At 43.3% G+C, this 26119-nt stretch overlaps 1 protein-coding gene across 1 annotated transcript in view; it reads left to right on the forward strand.

The window, feature by feature from the left end:
• The first annotated feature begins 10645 nt into the window (after nt 1-10645).
• Nucleotides 10646-26119, forward strand: part of LOC144733223 (E3 ubiquitin-protein ligase TRIM11-like) — a 34148-nt gene continuing 18674 nt past the window's right edge. Inside the window, exons 1-5 of the mRNA XM_078615018.1 lie at nt 10646-11231; nt 11696-11791; nt 18925-19158; nt 20017-20039; nt 20424-20527. Coding sequence (XP_078471144.1) covers nt 10674-11231; nt 11696-11791; nt 18925-19158; nt 20017-20039; nt 20424-20527 — 1015 coding nt within the window. The 5' untranslated portion in view covers nt 10646-10673. The remainder of the gene's footprint in view (nt 11232-11695; nt 11792-18924; nt 19159-20016; nt 20040-20423; nt 20528-26119) is intronic.

Consider the following 26119-nt stretch of genomic DNA (forward strand, 5'->3'; position numbering starts at 1 on the left):
TTTTAAAGATAATTTGAAACTGTCATGCTAAAATAATGGCAATGATAGAGACGACATACTTTTTTTTTTAACTTTATTAATATTTTTTTACACGGTACGGTTTGGTGCAGAATCCCACGAAGCCTCACCATAGCCGACGACATCAGTCCCAGGGACAAACCATCCCCGTTTGCCTGGCCACTCTGGGTTTTCTAACAAATCGCGACCTGTAAACCCCAACACCGCGGTGTGAATGCAACGCTCCTGTCTACGCAGGTGAAAGTCGATTCGTGTCTTGGTTCGTCGCCGCCGTGTGCGCCCCAGGGACAGCGTCTCTCAGCCACAGCGAGCGGCTCTCGGTGAGAAGCCACTGAGAGTCGTGGCGAGCGCAGCTCCCACTGAGAGCGTAGCGAGTGGACCTGGCTCCCGTCTGGAAGTGGTCAAAGCCGACCGTGTAACGTGTCTCACGTTGCGTCTAGACAGCTGCGTGCGATACGAAGCTCGTGTCTGTGACCTTGATTATCTGAGCACATTTCCACGGAGTGTCTCGTGAGGTTTGTAACCTCGTGCTAAGTAATGTTGGCTTCCTTGTTCATCTCCGATGTTGTGAGCCCCCAGGATGTTGATGGTTAAAATAAAATAGTATAATTGGAAAGTCCTTCGATTGAACTTCTCATTAGCAAGGGTGTCCACGGTATCAAGTGACACATGCCTTTAAACTTCCATAAAACGATGTACTACGTGTGAATTTGCACGTAACAATATTTGTGTGCATTTCGGTTTCTTCGTGTGTCTATGAGAGTGTAACTTACACCACTGAGTAGCTATGTGATTTTGTGTTTATATTAATATTTTTGAATGAGTTGTAAATGCGTCAGTATTGTATCTAAATGAAAGAGAGTGACTCACACCAATGAGTAGCTATGTCAGGGTGTGTTTATATTTACTATCTGGGGGGCCGTTACCCGGACCCAAGCAATGAGGTTGTCTATAACATGACACATCACACTATCTACTGTGTACAGCTCAGATATAGTACACGTGTGTGTGTAATGAGTTATAGACAGTGCATAGTGTGCTGTATAGTGTGATGTGTAATGTTGCTACATACCCTCACCATGTACTATAGCTGAGTTACATACAGTGCATAGTGTGCTGTATAGTGTGATGTGTAATGTTGTTACATACCCTCACCATGTACTATAGCTGAGTTATAGACAGTGCATAGTGTGCTGTATAGTGTGATGAGTAATGTTGTTACATACCCTCACCATGTACTATAGCTGAGTTACATACAGTGCATAGTGTGCTGTATAGTGTGATGTGTAATGTTGTTACATACCCTCACCATGTACTATAGCTGAGTTATAGACAGTGCATAGTGTGCTGTATAGTGTGATGTGTAATGTTGTTACATACCCTCACCATGTACTATAGCTGAGTTATAGACAGTGCATAGTGTGCTGTATAGTGTGATGTGTAATGTTGTTACATACCCTCACCATGTACTATAGCTGAGTTATAGACAGTGCATAGTGTGCTGTATAGTGTGATGTGTAATGTTGTTACATACCCTCACCATGCACTATAGCTGAGTTACATACAGTGCATAGTGTGCTGTATAGTGTGATGTGCAATGCTGCTACATACCCTCACCATGTACTATAGCTGAGTTACATACAGTGCATAGTGTGCTGTATAGTGTGATGTGTAATGTTGTTACATACCCTCACCATGTACTATAGCTGAGTTACATACAGTGCACAGTGTGCTGTATAGTGTGATGTGTAATGTTGTTACATGCCCTCACCATGTACTATAGCTGAGTTACATACAGTGCATAGTGTGCTGTATAGTGTGATGAGTAATGTTGTTACATACCCTCACCATGTACTATAGCTGAGTTATAGACAGTGCATAGTGTGCTGTATAGTGTGATGTGTAATGTTGCTACATACCCTCACCATATACTATAGCTGAGTTATATACAGTGCATAGTGTGCTGTATAGTGGGATGTGTAATGTTGTTACATACCCTCACCATGTACTATAACTGAGTTATATACAGTGCATAGTGTGCTGTATAGTGTGATGTGTAATGTTGTTACATACCCTCACCATGTACTATAGCTGAGTTATAGACAGTGCATAGTGTGCTGTATAGTGTGATGTGTAATGTTGTTACATACCCTCACCATGTACTATAGCTGAGTTATATACAGTGCATAGTGTGCTGTATAGTGTGATGTGTAATGTTGTTACATACCCTCACCATGTACTATAGCTGAGTTATAGACAGTGCATAGTGTGCTGCATAGTGTGATGTGTAATGTTCTTACATACCCTCACCATGTACTATAGCTGAGTTATATACAGTGCATAGTGTGCTGTATAGTGTGATGTGTAATGCTGTTACATACCCTCACCATGTACTATAGCTGAGTTATAGACAGTGCATAGTGTGCTGCATAGTGTGATGTGTAATGCTGTTACATACCCTCACCATGTACTATAGCTGAGTTATAGACAGTGCATAGTGTGCTGTATAGTGTGATGTGTAATGTTGTTACATACCCTCACCATGTACTATAGCTGAGTTATAGACAGTGCATAGTGTGCTGCATAGTGTGATGTGTAATGCTGTTACATACCCTCACCATGTACTATAGCTGAGTTATATACAGTGCATAGTGTGCTGCATAGTGTGATGTGTAATGTTGTTACATACCCTCACCATGCACTATAGCTGACTTACAGACAGTGCATAGTGTGCTGCATAGTGTGATGTGTAATGTTGTTACATACCCTCACCATGCACTATAGCTGACTTACAGACAGTGCATAGTGTGATGTGTAATGCTGTTTCATACCCAAACCTGTCAACCCATACGGGTTTACCCGTATTCCTGTACAGGGAAATTGAGTAAAAACATTGTGTTTGTCTATTTCTTTGTGTTTCTCCCTCGTGATGGGACTTTGTAGCATGAACGCTGAGATTTAAAAGGGACGCGGGGTGACCAATCACGTCTGGATTGGTCCGTAACAAAGTAGGGCGCTGACAAGGGGTTGACAGCTCTGCATTCCCACACCACGTGCTAGATCTGAGCTGTAAACAGTCAACGGCGAGGTTATTCTTCTTGGTTCTTTCGGTAAAGTAACGTAGAATGGAAATAATAAAATAAAAAAATAAAACATAATAAAATAATTCTCACGACGTTTCGGCCACAACGCAAGCAGCCGTCCTCAGGTGGAGAACAGGTCTGTCGAGGAGACAGACCTGACCAAGAAGATGAATCCCTGCAGTCACGAAAGCTTTAAGGCGAGGTTATTGTGAGAAAATTATGAGAAGTAAACTCCTCGCTTCTTTCGGTAAAATCACGTAGAATGGAAATAATAATAAAAAAATTATAAAATAATTCTCACGACGTTTCGGCCACAACGCAAGCAGCCGTCCTCAGGTGGAGAACAGGTCTGTCGAGGAGACAGACCTGACCAAGAAGATGAATCCCTGCAGTCACGAAAGCTTTAAGGCGAGGTTATTGTGAGAAAATTATGAGAAGTAAACTCATCGGTTCTATCGGTAAAAGTCACGTAGATATTTTTACCGAAACAACCAAAGCGTATGGATGCCTGCAGTCACGAAAGCTTCAAATCAAGAATTACGTCGTCAAAGTAAAAAAGTCACATCGGCGATTAAAACATGCGTAGTGAATTGAAAGAGACATTGATGAGGCGTCAACCATTAATGTTGTACAACAACAACAACAGCAGCAGCTGCTGCTGTGCGTCAACGACCTGCACCACCCGCACGCCGTTCGCCACAACGCGCTACAGACGCAGTCCATGGCGACACGGAGCCAAGGCGAAGTCGTCGCTGCACTCCGACAACAAAGAAAGCGGTGGATAAAGCAAAGCACTTTGTGGCAATCGCCCCGAATGTCAACAAGACGCAGGGAACTACTAACTTTTATATTTATATATATACTGTAGATGTCCATAATGCAGGTTGTTTGGGAAAGATGGTTAACCGCCATTAAAACTGTATAATGGTTATTGGTCGCGAAAGCTTTACGTGTTAAACTACTGTTAGGTGTTCTAGATTTGAAGCTTTCGTGACTGCAAGGATTCATATTCTTAGGTTTTTTCGGTAAAGTCACGTAGGTAAAAAATTATAAGTAATAAAAGTAAAATAAAATAAAAATCACGACGTTTCGGAGGCAAGACGGAAGCTTGTGTTGCCTCCGAAACGTCGTGATTTTTATTAAATTTTTATTTTACTTTTATTAATTTTTATTTAGAATTTTTACCTACGTGACTTTACCGAAAAAACGAAGAATACAGTTAGGTGTGTTATGGTGTTAAAATACTGTGGATGTGTTATGGTGATGTGTTAACTTTCCTTGTACTTGCGCTACTATCATGTTTGTGTTCTGTTTGTTGTTGTAACGTTCTTACCCCGTGCTCCTACTGGACATCTGTTACAAAGAGCTTTACAGGTCATCGGATTCCTCCTGCAGTATAAATATTCCGATTCTGATGTACGTCAGTGCAAAGAGGCCAAATTAACATCTGTGATAATAACAAATCGCGTTACCGGTATCTGCTTTGATCCACATTGCTCACCGTAGCTGTTGGGCTGTTCGGAATGTACCACTCACTCAGCGGGAGCGGGGGGGTAGTAACAATTTTGCATCAACTTTTACTTTAAAACATAAACATACAAAGCAAGATACAGCATTATAAAATCACTGTAACTATTATTATAAAATGATTAACAAATTACAATTTGAATCGACGGAATATGGTAAAGTTTTAGTCGTAACATTGTGAAATAATGGAATAGAATCACCCCTGTGGTTGGTAATGGTTTCTCTCTCCAGGGGTCATCGCAAGACAAATTATTTTATTAAATTGTAATCAAACTTTCAAGTATGTTTTAAACATGTTATTGTATTTAAACTTTGAAATATAGAAACACTTTTTTTCGTTTACACATCCCAGATTGTAAATGTTGTTTTGGCAAATCAACAGGTAGGAAATAATGAGCGCTAGCGTGACACACGCTGGTACTTGTTAAAGCCAACGGCGCGAATCTACAGGTACATCTAGACAAGTTTGTATGTTTTTGTGATGCGGGGCTTGTTTTTACATTCCTTAAACATCTGAGCACATTCCATGGGGGTACCTCGTGAGGTTTGTAACCCCGTGTAAAGTAATTTTACATCCTTGTTTCTTGTCTGTCTGCGAGCACTGATACAAATACTCACCACTCACCATCTACACACGACAAACTAGCCGATACCCACAAACATTACTCACCATCTCATATGCAAACACACACTACTCCCCACTCACCATCCACACAAAATACCACTCACCATCCACACACACTACTCACCATCCACATATACTACTCACCACTCACCATCCACACACACTACTCACCACTCACCATCCACACACACTACTCACCACTCACCATCCACACACACTACTCACCACTCAACATCCACACACATTACTCACCACTCACCATCCACACACACTACTCACCACACACACACTACTCACCATCCACACACATTATTCACCACTCACCATACACACACATTATTCACCACTCACCATCCACACACACTACTCGCCACTCACCATACACACACATTACTCACCACTCACCATACACACACACTACTCACCACTCACCATCCACACACACTACTCACCACTCAACATCCACACACATTATTCACCACTCACCATCCACACACACTACTCACCACACACACACTACTCACCATCCACACACACTACTCGCCACTCACCATACACACACATTATTCACCACTCACCATACACACACATTATTCACCACTCACCATCCACACACACTACTCGCCACTCACCATACACACACATTACTCACCACTCACCATACACACACATTACTCACTACTCACCATCCACACACACTACTCACCACTCACCATCCACACACACTACTCACCATCCACACACATTACTCACCACTCACCATCCACACACACTACTCACCACTCACCATACAGACACACTACTCACCACTCACCATACAGACACACTACTCACCACTCACCATCCACACACACTATTCACCACTCACCATACACACATTACTCACCACTCAACATCCACACACCACTCACCATCCACACACCACTCACCATCCACACTACTCACCATCTCATAAGCACACACTACTCACCACTCAACATCCACACACTACTCACCATCCACACACACTACTCACCAGCCGCCATTAACCAGGGGGAACATCTCCCCCAGGAATAAACCCGTTTCGCAGATATTCTGATGAAGATAATGAGACCAAGTAAGAACTGCAAAGTGTAAAAACAAATCCTTGCAGAAGGAAGAGGCAATGACACAAACGAGAAAAAGGCAGCTCCAACCAACTCGCCTTCACCTTAAACGGACTTTTTCGATTTAAAGCTTTCGTGACTGCAGGGATTCATCTTCTTGGTTCTTTCGGTAAAGTCACGTAGAAGGGAAGTAATAAAATAATAAAAATAAAACATAATTATTTTATTATGTTTAATTTTTATTATTTTATTACTTTCGTGACTGCAGGGATTCACCTTCTTGGTTCTTTCGGTAAAGTCACGTAGAAGGAAAGTAATAAAATAATAAAAATAAAACATAATTATTTTATTATGTTTAATTTTTATTATTTTATTACTTTCGTGACTGCAGGGATTCACCTTCTTGGTTCTTTCGGTAAAGTCACGTAGAAGGGAAGTAATAAAATAATAAAAAATAAAACATAATAAAATAATTGTTATATTTTTATAATTTTTTGGTTCTTTCGGTAAAGTTACGTGACTTTACCGAAAGAACCAATAAATTAAATGGACTTGCTCCTTCCTACATTCATGATCTCCTTCAGCCACGAATATTCTATCAAGATCGTCAAGATCCTCAGCTTGTGCATTCCTCACCGTCCCACCGTCTCCAGGCTACACACGTGGAGGTGAGTTGGCAATTATGGCACCTACACTCTGGAACTCGTTGCCCTTCGAGTCAAGAGGACTTCCGAGGCACTGCTCAACTTCACATCTCCTCTAAAGCCGTCTCTGTTTAAAATGGCTTTCTCCCTTTAGTGATGTTCAAATGTCCTTCTCACTTCTTTCATTGGGTGATGTTTACTATTTTCTGACTTACCACGCATAGCACCCCGGGAGCGATTGTTTAACGGCGCTTTGTAAATGTTAATTATTATATTACCATTACTGAATGATTATGTAATCAGTAGAAATGTATTATTTTATTATAAAAATACTATTGTTGCATTATTATCGTCAAAGTATTATAGCACAACCATTTATTTTTTATTTAATTATTGTTTAGGTGTCAGTATTTCAGTTATTTAATTATAATTAAATTAATAATACATAAAAAAATAGCTGAATCGTCATTTTATTATTATCTATTTCAAATTAAGTAATAATTTAATTATTATTATAACATTATACTAATGAAAGTATTATTACTTGACGGTCACGCCAGTTGGTTCAGGGCACGGGGTCGGCAACCTGCAGCTCCGTAGCGGCGTGCGGCTCTTTGAGGGACGGCTGCTTCGTGAGACGTTTTTATTCATCACGGACCACCACCACCACGGTCTCTCGTACTCACACCACGTTCTTATTTATCAAGGACCATCACCTTCTCTCGTACACACACCACGTTGTATTGCGGCTCTTGAAATAACGAGTTGTTTGGTTTCTCTTTTACTTACCGAATTGTAAAAAATAAGAAAAAATGTCTCTCCTTGTTGTTTTGGTTTCTGAACCCCCTGGTTTAGGGGAATCTTTTTTTGTTAAACCTTGAATACGAACTGACAGCTGTGTGGTTTGCTGGGCAAAACGCACAGCCTCACCCTAGCGGGAATGTTTTTATTATTATTACACGCTTTTATTGAACTCACTGTTGTTGTCGTATCCTCAAATCTTGTAACTCAATTTTAACCCACTTCCCAATGTGGTATCGACTGCAAACTTGGTATACTTATGTCATACTGATGACAATACTATATTCTATATAAAAAGTATTTTAAGACATTTTTATATGTTTTGTTTTGGCTTGGGTCTAATTGTCCACGCTCAACTAACGTTTGCTGTAAATCACCACGGTCCCTTACGTTGTGGCAAGCTTCGGGGTCACTTCCTGGAGTCGTCGAGTTCTGCCATTCCGAGTATGGTACATTTCATTAAAGCGTGTTTATAAAATATATAATATTTTTAAATATTATTTTGTTTACGTGACAACCCTTACTCATTGGTTGTGTCGGGTGGTGGCGAGTTTTACGACACTTTCATATTTACGCGATCTAATCCAAAAATACGTTTAATGGATAATATTTGTCGCGATAGCCTATTTATTATTTTAAATCTTTAATAAGAATTTACACGGTGAGGTTTACAGTGGAAAACACAGCCTCACCCAAGCGGGTGTAACCAGTCTGTAGGACAAACCATCACCGTTTTCATGGTTACCGTGGGGTTTTTGTAAAAATATATCAATTGCGACTAAAATTTCGATTTAAAGCTTTCGTGACTGCAGGGATTCATCTTCTTGGTTCTTTCGGTAAAGTCACGTAGAAGGGAAATAATAAAATAATAAAAATAAAACCTAATAAAACAATTCTCACGACGTTTCGGCTACAACGCAAGCAGCCGTCTTCAGGTGAAGAATGAGACACTGCCAAGCTAGGAGCTTATATATATGATATATATGATATATATATGATATATATGATATATAAGCTCCTAGCTTGGCAGTGTCTCATTCTTCACCTGAAGACGGCTGCTTGCGTTGTAGCCGAAACGTCGTGAGAATTGTTTTATTATGTTTTATTTTTATTATTTTATTACTTCCCTTCTACGTGACTTTACCGAAAGAACCAAGAAGAACAATTGCGACTCTTTAACCTTGACACTGTGTGTGTGAATGTGACGCCACGTCTACACAGGTGAGTGCGGGCTGCGCGTGCAACATTCCAGGGCGCGTCTTGTGGTGTTTATATTTTTACTGCAGGTGAAGTCAGCTCGTTTCCTTGTTCGTTGTTCTGCTGTGATTTTTTTACATCTCGTCGCGGTGGCTGGAAGATGTTAACTACCTCGCCTGGTATACAGGAGGTCGTCGGTTCGATCCCGACCCTGACGCCTGTACATGTACTTGGAGTTTGCTTGACTTGACCGAAAAAACCTAAGAATATGTTTGCTTGTCTCTCTCCCCGTAGTCGCGTGAATTTTTCTCCGGATCCTCCGATTATTCCCTTCACACTTAGAAAAGTGCGTTTAGAGTGTTTGGCTGCTAGAAATGTCCACGTAATAAGCCACGTCGTTGAGCTATCAATTGTGGCCAGGTCGCTTCTGAAAAGAGCTATAAACCTCAGTGGGCCTTACCTGGTAAAATTCTTTTTTTATATAGAATCGTCTAAACTCAGCGATTCCAGGATGTAAAATCTTAACATTAACAATAGGTGATGAATATATATTTGTTAGGTTATTAAGATTTAAATCCTCGATTTTTTTACGCATAATAGGAAAATGGACGGTGAAAGTCATACAGATAATAAGCTTAAATGAACCACGATGTTTGTTTAACCAGAGGCTGTTCGCTGTTGTAATGCGTGAGGCCACCCACCCAGGGACCCAACCACTCAACCGCAGGCCCTCCCAGCCACCCTTCCTCCAGCCCTCCCTCACCACCTGCTCGCCCACCCTCACGCCATCCTCCTGCCCATCTGTCTCCCCTCTCACCAAATAACCCCCCCCCCCCCACTTACTCACTCAAACTCCACCACCCACTCACTCGCACCTTAGATTAGTACGAGTGGCTACGTACGCTGCGAAATATGTTCAACATACATACTCACCCACACACCCACTCACCCACACACCCACACACCTTCGATTAGCACGGTTGACTACGTACGGTGAAAAAGAAGTTCAACATACACCATCCATCCAGAATAAAACGGTGTCGTGGGAATAAAAAAACTAAAAAATGATTGACAGATGAACAGAGGATGCATGAAGCCAGTAGTTAAAATATTAGTTGATAAAGGTGGAAGACGATTACAGACTGCGAACTTTAAAAAATCCTTGCAAGAAAAAAATGGATAAAGACACAGATGGAAAAAAACAAGTTCACCTTTACATCAGAATGTTTGTACAAGGTGCGGTTCCATTGTGCAATGCACACAGCCTGACCTAGCCGGTCAATCAGCCTGTGGGACAAACCATTATTGCTGTGTCCCGGGTTGCTGCTGCTGGGTTTTGTTTGTACAAATATTATATCACTTGAGACTGGTCAAAGCTATGTATGTTTGTTGGACTTCTTCCACACCGTTCGTAGCCAACCGTGATGATTGGAAGTGCAGGGGAAGGACAACAAACTAAACACAAAAGTCAGTTTTAGCTATTACACAGTGCGTGACTGTAACGTCACGTCTACACAGGTGAGCCCAGCCGCCGTGTGGAACATTCCAGGGCGTGTCTCGAGGTATTTATAACTTAACTGCAGGTGAAGTCAGTTCATTTCCTTGTTCGTCTCCGCTGTGTGAGCAGCTGCTGCTGCGATAGCTCCCTCTGTGAGCCGCGGCGAGCGACTGAGTCCTAGTGAAGCCATGGGCCATGGCGAGCGCGTCTCCCAGTGATTGTGTAGACAGTGAGCTGAGCTGCCCCATCTGCCTGCGCACGTTTGACTGCCCCTCCACGCTGAGCTGCGGACACTCGTTCTGCCTCCGGTGTCTGGACGGTGTCTGGGAGAGAGCGAGCAGCTTCAGCTGCCCGCAGTGCCGAGCGGCCTTCCCTGAGCGGCCCCAGATGAAGAGGAACGTGGCGCTCGCCAACCTGGTGGACCAGCTCAGAGTTGGAAAGAGGATGGCCGGAGTTGTCTTCTGTGACGGCTGTGGTGATGGGGAGACTCCTGCAGTGAAGACCTGCCTCAGGTGTGAGATGTCCCTGTGTGAGTCCCACCTGAAGCCTCACATGATTAACCCCAAGTTGAAGGACCACGTCCTAGTAGCTCCCATTGTCAGCCTGGAGGAAAGAAGATGCAAGAAGCACAAAGAGGAGCTCAAATTCTACTGCAAGCAGGACGCGAGCCTGGTGTGCATTGCCTGTACCATTACCGGAGAACATAGAGGGCATGATGTCGACACACTGGAGGATGAGCATGAGACACGGAAGGTGAGTACCTCTGTGTGAGAATGGGATCGCTTCAGTTCAAGGTAGCCATTCGGTGTTGGCAGGGAAAGGAAGGGACAGGAGTTTTGAGTGCAGGAGGAGGAGGGTGGGTCGAGGCTTTTTGAGTGAGCCGTGCTGGAGGAAGGCCGTGTTTGGACGTTGCTCGTGAAGTGAAGAGACATTGTGTTGAACGATCATGTCCCTGTCCCTGCTGTGGCCTCTACAACACCTGGACACGAGCTGACAAATTCGCAACTTCCACATCGCATTAAAGAAAACGTGAAGTTATTATTCTCTCTTCATTGTGCCTTCTTGCTTACAGACTGTTAAGTCAGTCCAGGCTGACTTCCGTGGCACTTCTGGTGGGCAATTCTAGAGCTGTCACTGTGGAGGGCTCTGTGTGGAGTGGGGCTGAGAGGGAGCCGCTCAAGGAGTGGAGTCTCCTCTGGTGACTTCGTCTCTTACAGAGTAGAGTCGGAGAAGAGACGCGAGCGGTGGATGAGAAGAGGAAGAAAGCGGAGGCATCTGTGGGACAGATGAAGGCCACTCGCAAAGACGTGCAGGTACGACGTCTGGGCTCTGTGACCTCGTTGCCCCCACCCTGCGTAAAGTCTGTGACTCTCTCTATGAGGACAACTCCGTAGATTCAAGTGAGCCTTCAGTATCATTGGAAATAGCAATACATTATTTATATTGCTGCTTGAATGTGGATTTTAAAATGTAACGTTTATAACAAACAAGTTATTTTTAGTACCACTGCAAAGTTGTATATGGGATAAATTGAATTACTTTCTATGGGTTTGATAATATAAAAGTGCATTGGATTAAAAACTAACACTTAAAAGAAGTAAAGATTGTGATACAATTTCATAGAAAATCTTAGCTCTTTAATTCTAGAACACAAGAGTTGACTTGAAGATATATGACAGGGAACGCAGGGAAAACTATTTCATCACACACCCAAGTATACAATAGACAATTCATACGTAATGGAATGTTAAAACTTGTTTTACTTGCATTTCAGTTTGCATTCATTGTGATGTATTAATGACTGAATCTTGGTGTTGTGCATATAAGGCAGGGGTGGGGAACGTCCGGCCCGCGGGCCGCATAAAACTCGCGAAATCATTTGGCAGTTCCAGCCATCACATTAGGGGTGAGTTAATTAAATGTGTTGACCAAATATAACGGGATAATCTTTAAGTTGATACTTTTGCATGGCCGGCGAATGATGTTATAAATGTCCAATGGCCCTTGGCAGAAAAAATGTTCCCCACTCCTGGTATAAGGCATCCGATAATGATGCAATTGCGTATACTTTTAACATTTCTGCAAGGAATGGGTTTGAGCCTATTTGTTATCAACTGCATGGATTTACATTCTAACTAAATATATGAACTAGAATAGGGCGTATCCTCATATAGAGAACTGGACGCCTTTGACCAGTGTTGCTTGTGACGGAGACTTCACATTCACTCTGGGAATGTATCTCAAATACCGGAGTCCATCGATGAACAGCATGCCAGTTGCTGTCTGAAGCAGTCACAGCCAGGAGGATCTGGCTCTGTGAACACATTGCAGGGCTGACGCATTGGATCATCCCACCAGAGCACTGTGTGCAATCATTGATGGCCTTACTCAGGATTGGAGGTGGCCCAGGGGCAGGCCGAGGCTGACCTGAACGCGCACGATTGAGGCCGATCTCAGGCATTGTAATCTAGGCGGCCTGCACTCCGCATGGTGTGTAACCCAGGACAGAGTTGCCTGGCAATGTGTCATGAGCATTGCTACACCCCGGCCTGCTAAAGATTGATTTATATCCTCCATCAAGTCACCTTGTGATGGTAATAATAATTTACACCAGGTTAACACTTAGGCTTATGCGACTATTATTATCCAAATTAGAGTTTTTTTTGGAGTTAGATCGTGACAATATGAATGTGTCATTAAACCCACCACCACCCAACACAGCCAATTTGTAAGGTTTGTCACATAAACAAAACATGCCAATTAGATATTACTAGTTCAGCAAACCGGTGTGTTGGAGAGGAAACCCACAACATTTACAATTTGAGTGACATTTCACCGGTAATAGCAACCAGCTTCATCAGGCCACAGCGAGAATTGTTCTTAAATAAAGAAATAAATGCGATGTCATCACTTGTGAGCCAATCAGGTTCGGAGACCAGGGGATGGGGGAGGGGTTCGTGTATTTATATAAATTACAATTGATATCTACTATTGGTTGGGTTATTCACAGTTAATCAACACACAAGATATATATCATGTATGTACATTGTGCATTTGTAGTTTCAATGATTCGGAGACAAGGTTCGTAGGAGGCACCTTTTGTTTATCAACTTCCACAGTTTTGTCCACACACTCTCCACAGTTGCTTAGCCTACCCTGTACACAACACTAACGGTCAAACACTGACCATGCCGACTGAGCCAACAACTTTTAGCAGCGCAATATCTAGTGAAGACGGCAGTGATGACGGCAACGAATTGACAGCAACAACGAGACAAGTCCACTCCCAGAACCGGCAGCCCCGAGACCCCGCTTTCGGCTCCTTTTATGCTCCCAGAGCGGCCTGGCTCCGCCCTGACCGCACCTCCCTTCTCAAACCTGCTAGCAGGTTCCAGGGGCGTCCAGATGGGGTCCTCCATGACCCTTGCCGGAGTTCCTCCTCTCTGCCAACACACCGTGCACACCCTCATCGGCGTGTGTACTGTTTGTCCACCTCAGTTTCCGCCGCTGTCCACCAGCCGGCATTATTACACTACACATGTATTACAAAGAACTCTTATGGATAAATTATACCCTTTGTTAAACCAGTGTAACATTGAGGCCTTGCCACAACCTTCATGCTAGCAGATTGCTTAACAATACATTACCATGCTGGTCAATGTGGGTTGGTGAAGACAGCCCAGTACCCATTCATAAATGACTCACCACACAGTTTGATGACCACCACACCACCACTGCCCTACCTGGTGAACATCATCATGACGATCCATGGGCAGATAGCCCGTAGTGTCTACTGCCAATGTCGTCATTGGTTTCCACTTTCCTCTCTCTGTCTTGTCAATATACTCTAGTAGTGCCACATCTTTCTGGTACCAATCTTTAATGTCAATCCATTATCTGTGAGGTCTAACTCTCTTTCCGGTTCCTTCCATATTTCTGAACAACAACATAGTTTTCATTTGCCTGTTGTTTTCCATACTACATATGTGTAGTGCCAGTTTCCTTATCATTGCTGCATCATCAGGTCTTCTTCTGTGTGCCATATTTTTCTTACTTCTACGTTGGTCACTCTTTGGGTTCAGCTTAGATGCAGTATCCTTCTATAGCAATACATTTCGAGTACCAATATCTTATGTCTGTCAGTATTTGTTAATGTCTAAGTCTCGCAAGCATACAAAGCTGTACTGAACACACATGTTCTTATGATGTTCAGTTTAAATTTCGATTTAAAGCTTTCGTGACTGCAGGGATTCATCTTCTTGGTTCTTTCGGTAAAGTCACGTAGAAGGGAAGTAATAAAATAATAAAATAAAACATAATAAAATAATTCTCACGACGTTTCGGCCACAACGCAAGCAGCCGTCCTCACGGTGAAAACCAGGTCTGTCGAGGCGACAGCGTCTGAATCATTCTTGGGGCTTCCCCACGAGGTCTACCGTGACCCTTGCCCCAGTTCCTCCACCCTACCGGCACACGCGCATATGTAGGACTCGTACTCGGCTGTCTTTCTGTTCTCTTTATTTTCCGCTTAAGAGTCCACCTCCGCCGCGCCACCGCTCCGCGTCTCTCCGTGCCCTCACTCCGCTCCGCGTCACTCCGTGCCCTCACTCCGCTCCGCGTCTCTCCGCGTCTCTCTCTCGCCGCGCCGCGTCTCCTCCGCGTCTCTCTCTCGCCGCGCCGCGTCTCCTCCGCGTCTCTCTCTCGCTAGATCTGTCGACTCTACTGCTATTCTACACTGCATCCTTCAGATGCATGGCTACCCCTGTTCGCACACTGCGTTCTCGCTATCACTGTCTCTCTATCTCCACTCCGTCTGTCGCTGCTAACCCACTCTTTCTCTGCTCTACTACCGTCACCGCCTGCTCTGCGATTCCCCGGGCACCGTCGCTGCAGCTCCATCCAAGACGCCGACCAGAAGACCCCCTCTCGCTGTCGCGTTGTGGTTTATATCCCCATACCAATTAATCCCCATTAATTATCTCAACCCCCCGCTTATTACTCGCCCCCTGGCCCCCGGTCTCACGTGACCTTGTTTTTGCCGCCAGCGCGATGCCAGCTAATACCCAATTACCCTCTTAGCCAATCGCTGGCCTGTGTCCCCCCGGCTACCCCGAACACCTGTCTCAACACTTAACGACCCCCTCACCTAATCCCACAACAACAACCCTGTCCTCACATACCCCCCACTGTACTCTGCTCGCTCGCATAGCAACAGTGGAAGAGAATGTGTGGCGCGCTATAACTCAAGTCCTACACATATATGCTCAATGGCGTGTGTGCTAACGGCCCACCTACAGTTGCAGCTGCTGTACAAGAGTCAGCACTATGTCACTCTACTATTAGAGGTAAAGGGGATATAGCAACACCAGTTACGTCAACAGGAATACCAGCAAAACTATTAGCTGGAGGCTGATCTGCTCATTCAGTCTCTAAAATCCCTTTGAAAATAACTGCAACATTGACTTGCAATATAAAGCCAAACACGAAGCCACAAATATATTCCAATCGAAACTAATTGTCTGGGATGAAGCACACACGTATGCCAGGCTGTTGATAGCTTATTGGGTTATCGAACAGTTAAATGTAAACAATTTGGAGGCAAGTCCTACTGGTTACTTTACGTGGATCACGACCTCTTGTATAAAGAAGCATCGTTTCTGGGGAGAATTACAGGTGCTGAAGCTGAAACAGAATTTGCGAGCTCTGGAAAGTGAAACGGAACTTGTGGAATAGCTCCTGGACGTTGTTGATGGAAAAACAGACGATACAGCAACATTACACTCACACTGCTATCCAGAAAATCAAGATACATTTGTGCAACTATACGGTGACATTTACTTTTCTACGATTACTCCTGAACAGCTTAAATGAAGCGCAATACTGAATGTTACAAATGCAGACTTTTTTTATCTCAACAATGGAGCTGAGTGCTTTTCTAGTGCGTGGATACTATTGTGAGTGATGATACTGCTGATCAACTTGCAATCCCGGAAGAATTGTTAAAGTCTTACTCCAACCGGAATGCCTTCTCATGAACTGAAACTTAAAGTAGGAGCCGTTATCATGCTCCTTAGAAACCTAATGTCATTGTGAGGACTACTTAATGGTACAAGACTTACTTTTACTCAAATACAAACTTGCATAATCGAAGCAAAAATTATCGATGGAGCAACCTCCGACAGGGTACTTATTCTATTAGATATTAATTTAACATTCAGTTTCATACGCTAACAATTCCCCATACGATTGGCTTTTTCTATTTACAATCAATAAGTCACAATGTCAAACGTTTGATGAAAAATGCATTAACTTACCTAAGTCTGTTTTTAGTCAAGGACAATTATATCTTTTCTAGATTTGAAGTTTTCGTGACTGAAAGGGTCCATACTCTTTGGTTTTGTCGATAAAGTCACGTAGGTAAAAAATTAAATAAAAATAAATTAAATCACGATGTTTCAGAGGCAACACAAGCTTCCGTCTTCAGGTGGCACCGTCACAGCAAAATTACTGTATCAAGTGAAGTGATACAGTAATTTTGCTGTGACGTTGCCACCTGAAGACGGAAGCTTGTGTTGCCTCCGAAACGTCGTGATTTAATTTATTTTTATTTGATTTTTTACCTACGTGACTTTACCGAAAAAACCAAAGAGTATACAATTATATCTAGCTCGATCAAGAGTCATATCGTGTGATTCACTTAATCTAGTGTCGGAAAAAAACCCAGAATATGGCAATTGTGTATTTATATCAATCTTTGTTGAAAAATATGAGTAACAAAAACGCGTGAATGTTTAATTAAGATCTGCTAGATCAGTGAATGTTTCACCAGGTACAGCTAGTCTCGTATTAAGCCCTTACGAGTGGGAACACGCAGCAGTGCTGGCTTAGGAAACGTACCCACCCCTAATCATTCGCTCAGCCAATGAGAGTGACGCACGCTGAGCCAACCAGACCCCACCCCCCATGATTCTATTATCACGATTTTTATAAAAAAATTATAACAATCCATTTTTTTTATGTTAGCGAGGTGAGAACTCACTCGACCAGGATAGAGTTCCAGGCTCCATCTAAAAGATACCTCGTCACAGAAATGTAGACTGAGGGCACTGCTAAGTTCACAGAGGTCCTGGAGCTCTTCTCTGAGAATGACCCCAGACTGGGAGTGCAGCAGCTGCTCCACCCTCGTCTCCCACTGCTGCCATGGTAGCAGGAGTACAGTATTATGCACAGCATGTCATACTTAATATGGTTATTATAATTATTTTTTATTCATTAAATGTTTACCATCTGTATTTTTGGTGCTTTTACCTATACTCCAATGAAGCCCTCATATATTGGTCATCCGAAAGCAATAACGCTGACGGGAACACATCCTGATATATACAACAGTATAATGGCCCATTTTTGCGCTTATTCGATAAGCACTCACTTCAGGAAGCATACTGAGCATTTAGCGAGGTCTGCCAGTACTGATAAAATAATTCAGTCCCAAAACGCCATGGGGCAAATAGATTGTGTACAAAATACTTTTAATGATGAATCTATGCAGAAGGTGAATCATGTGCTTATCTTTACCGAAAGGACCAAGAACATGTGCCTATCTGTTTTGGTAAATAATTTACAGATCCTCAACAATACACTTCTGGACGAAGGTTCCACAACATCGTGTTGATCATTGAGGCTAGTTGGCCATACTTAGTTGCGTGGGTCAGTGCAGGTTTGTGAAGGTAGAGTCCAGCACTGGTTCATATCTCAATCATTACGCAGCCCTCTAATCGTGTTGGAGGCTGGGGAGGGAGCCCAGCCTAGGCTGAGGCAAGGACACGCCAGTAACGTGGGGTAGTAACAGCAGCGTGGAAGGACGCGTCGCAAAACCTAGTTTTAATTTCTGGTAATTTTAGAGAGAACAGGGAGGTACTTGTTGAGGTTGCGACTGGGAATTTGCAGAGTTAGGAGGTGCTTACATACTTGGCGGATTTGTTTTAAAGGAATATTAGGATGAAGACAGCCCTGTGGTGGTCTCTAAACATATCCAGGGGAGATAAATTGGAGGTGATACAGAGGTTGCAATAATGTGTTGATATGGAGGCATCAAGGTCAAAGTGGGCGGCCAGGTGGTATAATGGAACAAGAGGCGAGGCAGTCGATGATTTCACAGGAGTCAAAGATGGGGAGGATGGCGGCTTGGACTATATGAAGATGGAGCCGAGGTGAGACAATGTGTTTATTTATATAGAAGATTTTGTTTATTAAACGATATGATCAAATTGAAGGGCAAGATAGCACCTAAATACCTAAAGTTATCGACCTGTTCAATGGGATGTGAGTCTAAAGACATAACGTGAAGGCAGGGAAAAATAGGTTTGGAGTAACCGGAAAACAATTTGGCTTTTGTCTTAACAGCATGGAATATTAATTTATATAATCCACTGCATGCCCCTTGCAGGATTCCATGGTCCAGACCAAGGCTCGCATCTCAGGCGAGTTCACCCGTATGAGGGTGACGCTGGATGAGGACGAGAGGGCAGCTCTGGATCGCGTGGACGTGAAGGGGCGCGAGCTGCTGTCCCGGATCGAGGAGAACATCGCTCATTACGAGCGCGAGATCAGCGAGCTCCAGGCAGCAGCCACGCGCCTGCGCACTCTGCAGGAGGAGAGGGACTCACTCACGTTCCTGCAGGTAGAGCGCTCACGGAGCCAGGGCAAGTGCCCCAGTTCGCGTGTTCATTACGTTGGTAAACTTGGCAGATGTGTTGCAACACAAAACAGGATAACGCCACTTCCATTGTCAAGACAGCATATAGCCCATGGGTTCTGAAAGTAAATGTAGAGTCAAGTTCACCAACTTGGATTTGTATATTGTAATACAAATATAAACTAGCGCTAAATTTTCCAAATAAAAAAAAAACTATTAACACACAAATTCCTCGAGTTAATTGGTTGGTAATATATGCAGACATTGGCATTACAAATCGTAACCGCATCATCCTGTAATGTACATCAGATTGGGGCCACTTGACACTACATTTAAATTTTTCATTTTACCAAATGTATACCAACCATTAGTAATGCTGAACACGGAAGGGTTTTTAACATCAGGAAAGCCAGAAGCAGTTATATTTCAGCATTCACTGCTGATGAGTCTTTGAAAGTTGAAACAAATCCCGAGATTGCTTGCCTCAACAAATGTTCACCCTGCTAAATTATGGACTCTGGTAACACCACGCTCTGGTTGTAATTCACGCTCGCAGTGGATCATTATTTTGATTGTTGGTTCACAATCACTGCAACTCGATGTCAAGTGCCACGGACGCCTCTTGCCATGACATCAGGTACCGAGTGGCAACAGTTTTAGAGGCGACACCTTACTGATGAGAATCATTGAGTCCTAATGCATCCATGGCTTTGTCTTGATTACAGACAACAACACTAGGCCACGCGAATGTCTGAGTGCAGCCTCATCGCGTCTACCAATCACCATGTGGTTAACGTGGCTGGAGGTGAACTGACTCACGCCCCCTGTGTCTGACTCCTGCAGGTTCACCTGAAAGAGACAAACCGGTATGGACTATGAACTTGCACAGATTAACACACGGGGTGATGCCTTGTGTGGAACATGGGCTGAGTAATGATGAGTATGTGTGATGCTGATGATGTGTGATGATGCTGTGTTATGTTGTGTGCTGATGTGTGGCATGATGCTGTGTAAGACGAGGGTTGTGTGATGCTGTGTCCTGTGATGCTGTGCACGATGTTGCCGTTTGTGATGCCGTGTGTGATAATGCCATGTGTGATAATGCCATGTGTGATGATGGTATGTGTGATGATGGTGGGTGATGATGTTGTATGTGATTATGTGTAGTATGATACTGTGTATGCTGATGCTGTGTGTGATTATGCTGTGTGTAATGATGCTGTGTGTCACTGCTGGTTTTTGTCTCACAGGAGAGACGCTCAGAAGGGAGATCCACCCACATCTCTCAGCAAAAAAGACATCGCCACGATCAGCGCCCTGCACGGAGCTGTGGTCAACCTGCTGGCATTCATGTGTGAGTTCCACGGACTCTTACCACCTGTGCGTGTGTGTTATTGTGCGTCTAATTGTGTCTTGTGTGTACGTTGCGGAGCGGTGGCATAGTGGTTAACGTGCTACAATATGAACCTGGCAACACAAATTCGATTCCCGTTCACAGCCAACACCAGTGACAATTTTCTGAACCGGTCATGAGCCTCCCCTAGGTCGACTCGGCATCAAATGACTACCTGGTGTAGTGTGTAAAAACTGCCACTAGGGAGACAAAGGCGGCCTTACGTGGTGCTGGCCACCCACCCCCTCATGTTCCATACCGGCCTTGAAGTGTCACTCGCTAACAATTCTTGCCCCTACAGCCTGTTTGGGCTATACGGGGGGTCTTGTAATTGCGTCTGTTTGTATACGTATGTGTAGATGAGCGAGAGTGAGTACGGATGTGCAATGATGATGGGATGCTCTGAGCACTGAGCTACAAACATGGTCACCTACACGTGACTCACGGCCATGGCTATCATCAATGGTGAGTTGATTCAGAACCAATTCTGAGCCTCTCCCAGATGAACCCTTATCTTAAACGAGTACCGGGTACGTTCTGTAAGCATCAGCACTGCGGACACAAAATCGGCCTGCAGAATTCATATGGTGAAATAGATTTTATAACTACATCAATATAAATTTCAATAATGTTGTGGCTTGGCTCTCCAACACACCGGCGTGCTGTACTAGTGACGAATTGGCACGTTCTGTTTACGTGACAACCCTTACTAGTTGTCTGTGTCGGGTGGTGGCGGGTTTTAACGACACATTTATATATTTACGCAATCTAACCCCAAAAAACCTCTATTATGGATTATATAAACTTAGGGTTGATTGTTCATGCCCAAGGATCATACATCCAGACTAAGACACGTTGAAGATGTTTAGGCTTCATGTCCACAGCCTGATACTCAGTCAAACTAAGGCATTTTTAGGATTCTTAGGTTCCCCAGTTAATGGCTGAGGCTCACAGAGCGAGACTAAGGCATAATCTTGGTCGACCTTGTCTATCACTACACTGCACGTGCAAACATCAACTTTACGACTGTAATGTATTCATTAGACAATAATATATAGCACACACACGAGTGTATTTCACTATTACATAAGTTCCATTGATATTACACGCGTGTATTATCCGTAAGGATGCTGTTGGCCAAAGTAACCATTGTAGCAGATGAACCTACGAGTATAAGTCTTCTCTGTAATGGATGTCATCATCAGACTCGAGCCAGACTACATCACCGTAGTGATGCGCAGGATTTCATTGTTAATGATGTAGGCTCATATCCAGACTAAGGCAACCTAAGGATTCTCATTGTTCATTCATAATGTGCTTGAGGCTGCTATATCCCTACTAAGGCATCTTAAGGATTATTGGGGTTCAATGCTAATACCTGAGGCTCACAGAGCCAGACTGGGCTATCGCTGTGGCTGACCACATGTATCACTGTGCAAACAGATACATTGCTATTGCCCATGTATTGCAATACCTCTACGCTCACATACAGCACACACACGAGTGTAAAGGAGTATTACATGAGCTATATTAACCCTACACGTGTGTATAATTGAGTGAGGATGCTGTTGCTATTCTGCGTGTGAGTGTTTTACACAGAGACACTATGGCTGATATTCTTAGGATTCATTATTAGTGCTTGAGGCAGCGTGATACAGACTCAGACACAGTTAGGATTCTTAGGGTTCTGTGTTAAAGTCTGAAGTTCTCAGCATCAACGGCACTGAGTCTTTGACACAAACAGGCTGTGGCTGATATTATTAAGATTCATTACACTGTGTAATAAATAAAAATTGTCCCTGGGTAGTAAGTGTTATTTTATAATTGCTTATGCCTCAAATGTACACAAAATGGCTATTACTCACCACAAACTTTGCTTTTGTGACCAAGACAGTGATATTTTGAAATTTACAAATTTTCAATGGGAATTCCAGATAGATTCAGTGCTGAGTAGTAACTTGTAGTAACTTCTAGAACATTCAAGAACTTTCCAGTAATTCAGTTTACAGTGGTACCTCGGTATGCGTCGTTAATTCGTTCCAGAAGGTAGGACTTATACCAAAAATGACGTATACCAAACGAATTTTTCCTATAAGAAATAAAGGAAAAGAAAATAATCCCTTCCAGAGTATAAGAAATTATATTTAATATGGCATAATATACATTAATGGGGTTGTATAAAATAAGAATTAGACTTAACGTATTACTAAAATGCATACATAAATTAAAATAAATGCACACACGAGTGTACATCACTACACCATCACACACACACACACACACGAGTGTACATCACTACACTATCACACACACAAGTGTACATCACTACAATATCACACACACACACACAGAGTGTACATCACTACACTATCACACACACGAGTGTACATCACTACACTATCACACACACACGAGTGTACATCACTACACTATCACACACACGAGTGTACATCACTACACTATCACACACACACACACGAGTGTACATCACTACACTATCACACACACACACGAGTGTACGTCACTACACTATCACACACACACGAGTGTACATCACTACACTATCACACACACGAGTGTACATCACTACACTATCACACACACACACACGAGTGTACGTCACTACACCATCACACACACACACGAGTGTACATCACTACACTATCACACACACACACACGAGTGTACATCACTACACCATCACACACACACGAGTGTACATCACTACACTATTACACACACACGAGTGTACATCACTACACTATCACACACACGAGTGTACATCACTACACTATCACACACACACACACACGAGTGTACATCACTACACTATCACACACACACACACACGAGTGTACATCACTACACTATCACACACACACACACACGAGTGTACATCACTACACCATCACACACACACGAGTGTACATCACTACACTATTACACACACACGAGTGTACATCACTACACTATCACACACACACGAGTGTACATCACTACACTATCACACACACGAGTGTACATCACTACACTATCACACACACACACGAGTGTACATCACTACACTATCACACACACACACACGAGTGTACATCACTACACTATCACACACACACACACGAGTGTACATCACTACACTATCACACACACACACACACACGAGTGTACATCACTACACTATCACACACACACGAGTGTACATCACTACACTATCACCATCACACACACAAGAGTGTACATCACTACACTATCACCATCACACACACGAGTGTACATCACTACACTATCACACACACACACACACACGAGTGTACATCACCACACTATCACACACACACACGAGTGTACATCACTACACTATCACACACGCACGAGTGTACATCACTACACTATCACACACACACACGAGTGTACATCACTACACTATCACACACACACGAGTGTACATCACTACACTATCACACACACACGAGTGTACATCACTACACTATCACACACACACACGAGTGTACATCACTACACTATTACACACACACGAGTGTACATCACTACACTATCACACACACACGAGTGTACATCACTACACTATCACACACACGAGTGTACATCACTACACTATCACACACACACACGAGTGTACATCACTACACTATCACACACACACACACGAGTGTACATCACTACACTATCACACACACACACACGAGTGTACATCACTACACTATCACACACACACACACACGAGTGTACATCACTACACTATCACACACACACGAGTGTACATCACTACACTATCACCATCACACACACAAGAGTGTACATCACTACACTATCACCATCACACACACACGAGTGTACATCACTACACTATCACACACACACACACACACGAGTGTACATCACCACACTATCACACACACACACGAGTGTACATCACTACACTATCACACACGCACGAGTGTACATCACTACACTATCACACACACACACGAGTGTACATCACTACACTATCACACACACACGAGTGTACATCACTACACTATCACACACACACACGAGTGTACATCACTACACTATCACACACACGAGTATACATCACTACACTATCACACACACACGAGTGTACATCACTACACTATCACACACACGAGTATACATCACTACACTATCACACACACACACGAGTGTACATCACTACACTATCACACACACACACACACAAGAATACATCACTACACTATCACACACACACACACGAGTGTACATCACTACACTATCACACACACACACACACGAGTGTCCATCACTACACTATCACACACACACGAGTGTACATCACTACACTATCACACGCACACACGAGTGTACATCACTACACTATCACACACACACACGAGTGTACATCACTACACTATCACACACACACACGAGTGTACATCACTACACTATCACACACACACACGAGTGTACATCACTACACTATCACACACACACGAGTGTACATCACTACACTATCACACACACACACAGTGTACATCACTACACTATCACATACACACACGAGTGTACATCACTACACTATCACATACACACACGAGTGTACATCACTACACTATCACACGCACACACAGTGTACATCACTACACTATCACACGCACACACGAGTGTACATCACTACACTATCACACACACACACGAGTGTACATCACTACACTATCACACACACACACACACGAGTGTACATCACTACACTATCACACACACACACACGAGTGTGCATCACTACACTATCACACACACACACACACACGAGTGTACATCACTACACTATCACACACACACACACACGAGTGTACATCACTACACCATCACACACACACGAGTGTACATCACTACACTATTACACACACACGAGTGTACATCACTACACTATCACACACACACGAGTGTACATCACTACACTATCACACACACGAGTGTACATCACTACACTATCACACACACACACGAGTGTACATCACTACACTATCACACACACACACACGAGTGTACATCACTACACTATCACACACACACACACGAGTGTACATCACTACACTATCACACACACACACACACGAGTGTACATCACTACACTATCACACACACACGAGTGTACATCACTACACTATCACCATCACACACACAAGAGTGTACATCACTACACTATCACCATCACACACACGAGTGTACATCACTACACTATCACACACACACACACACACGAGTGTACATCACCACACTATCACACACACACACGAGTGTACATCACTACACTATCACACACGCACGAGTGTACATCACTACACTATCACACACACACACGAGTGTACATCACTACACTATCACACACACACGAGTGTACATCACTACACTATCACACACACACACGAGTGTACATCACTACACTATCACACACACGAGTATACATCACTACACTATCACACACACACGAGTGTACATCACTACACTATCACACACACGAGTATACATCACTACACTATCACACACACA

Source organism: Lampetra planeri, chromosome 45 (assembly GCF_965212315.1).
Source record: "Lampetra planeri chromosome 45, kcLamPlan1.2.h2, whole genome shotgun sequence".
Classification (NCBI taxonomy): Eukaryota; Metazoa; Chordata; class Hyperoartia; order Petromyzontiformes; family Petromyzontidae; genus Lampetra; species Lampetra planeri.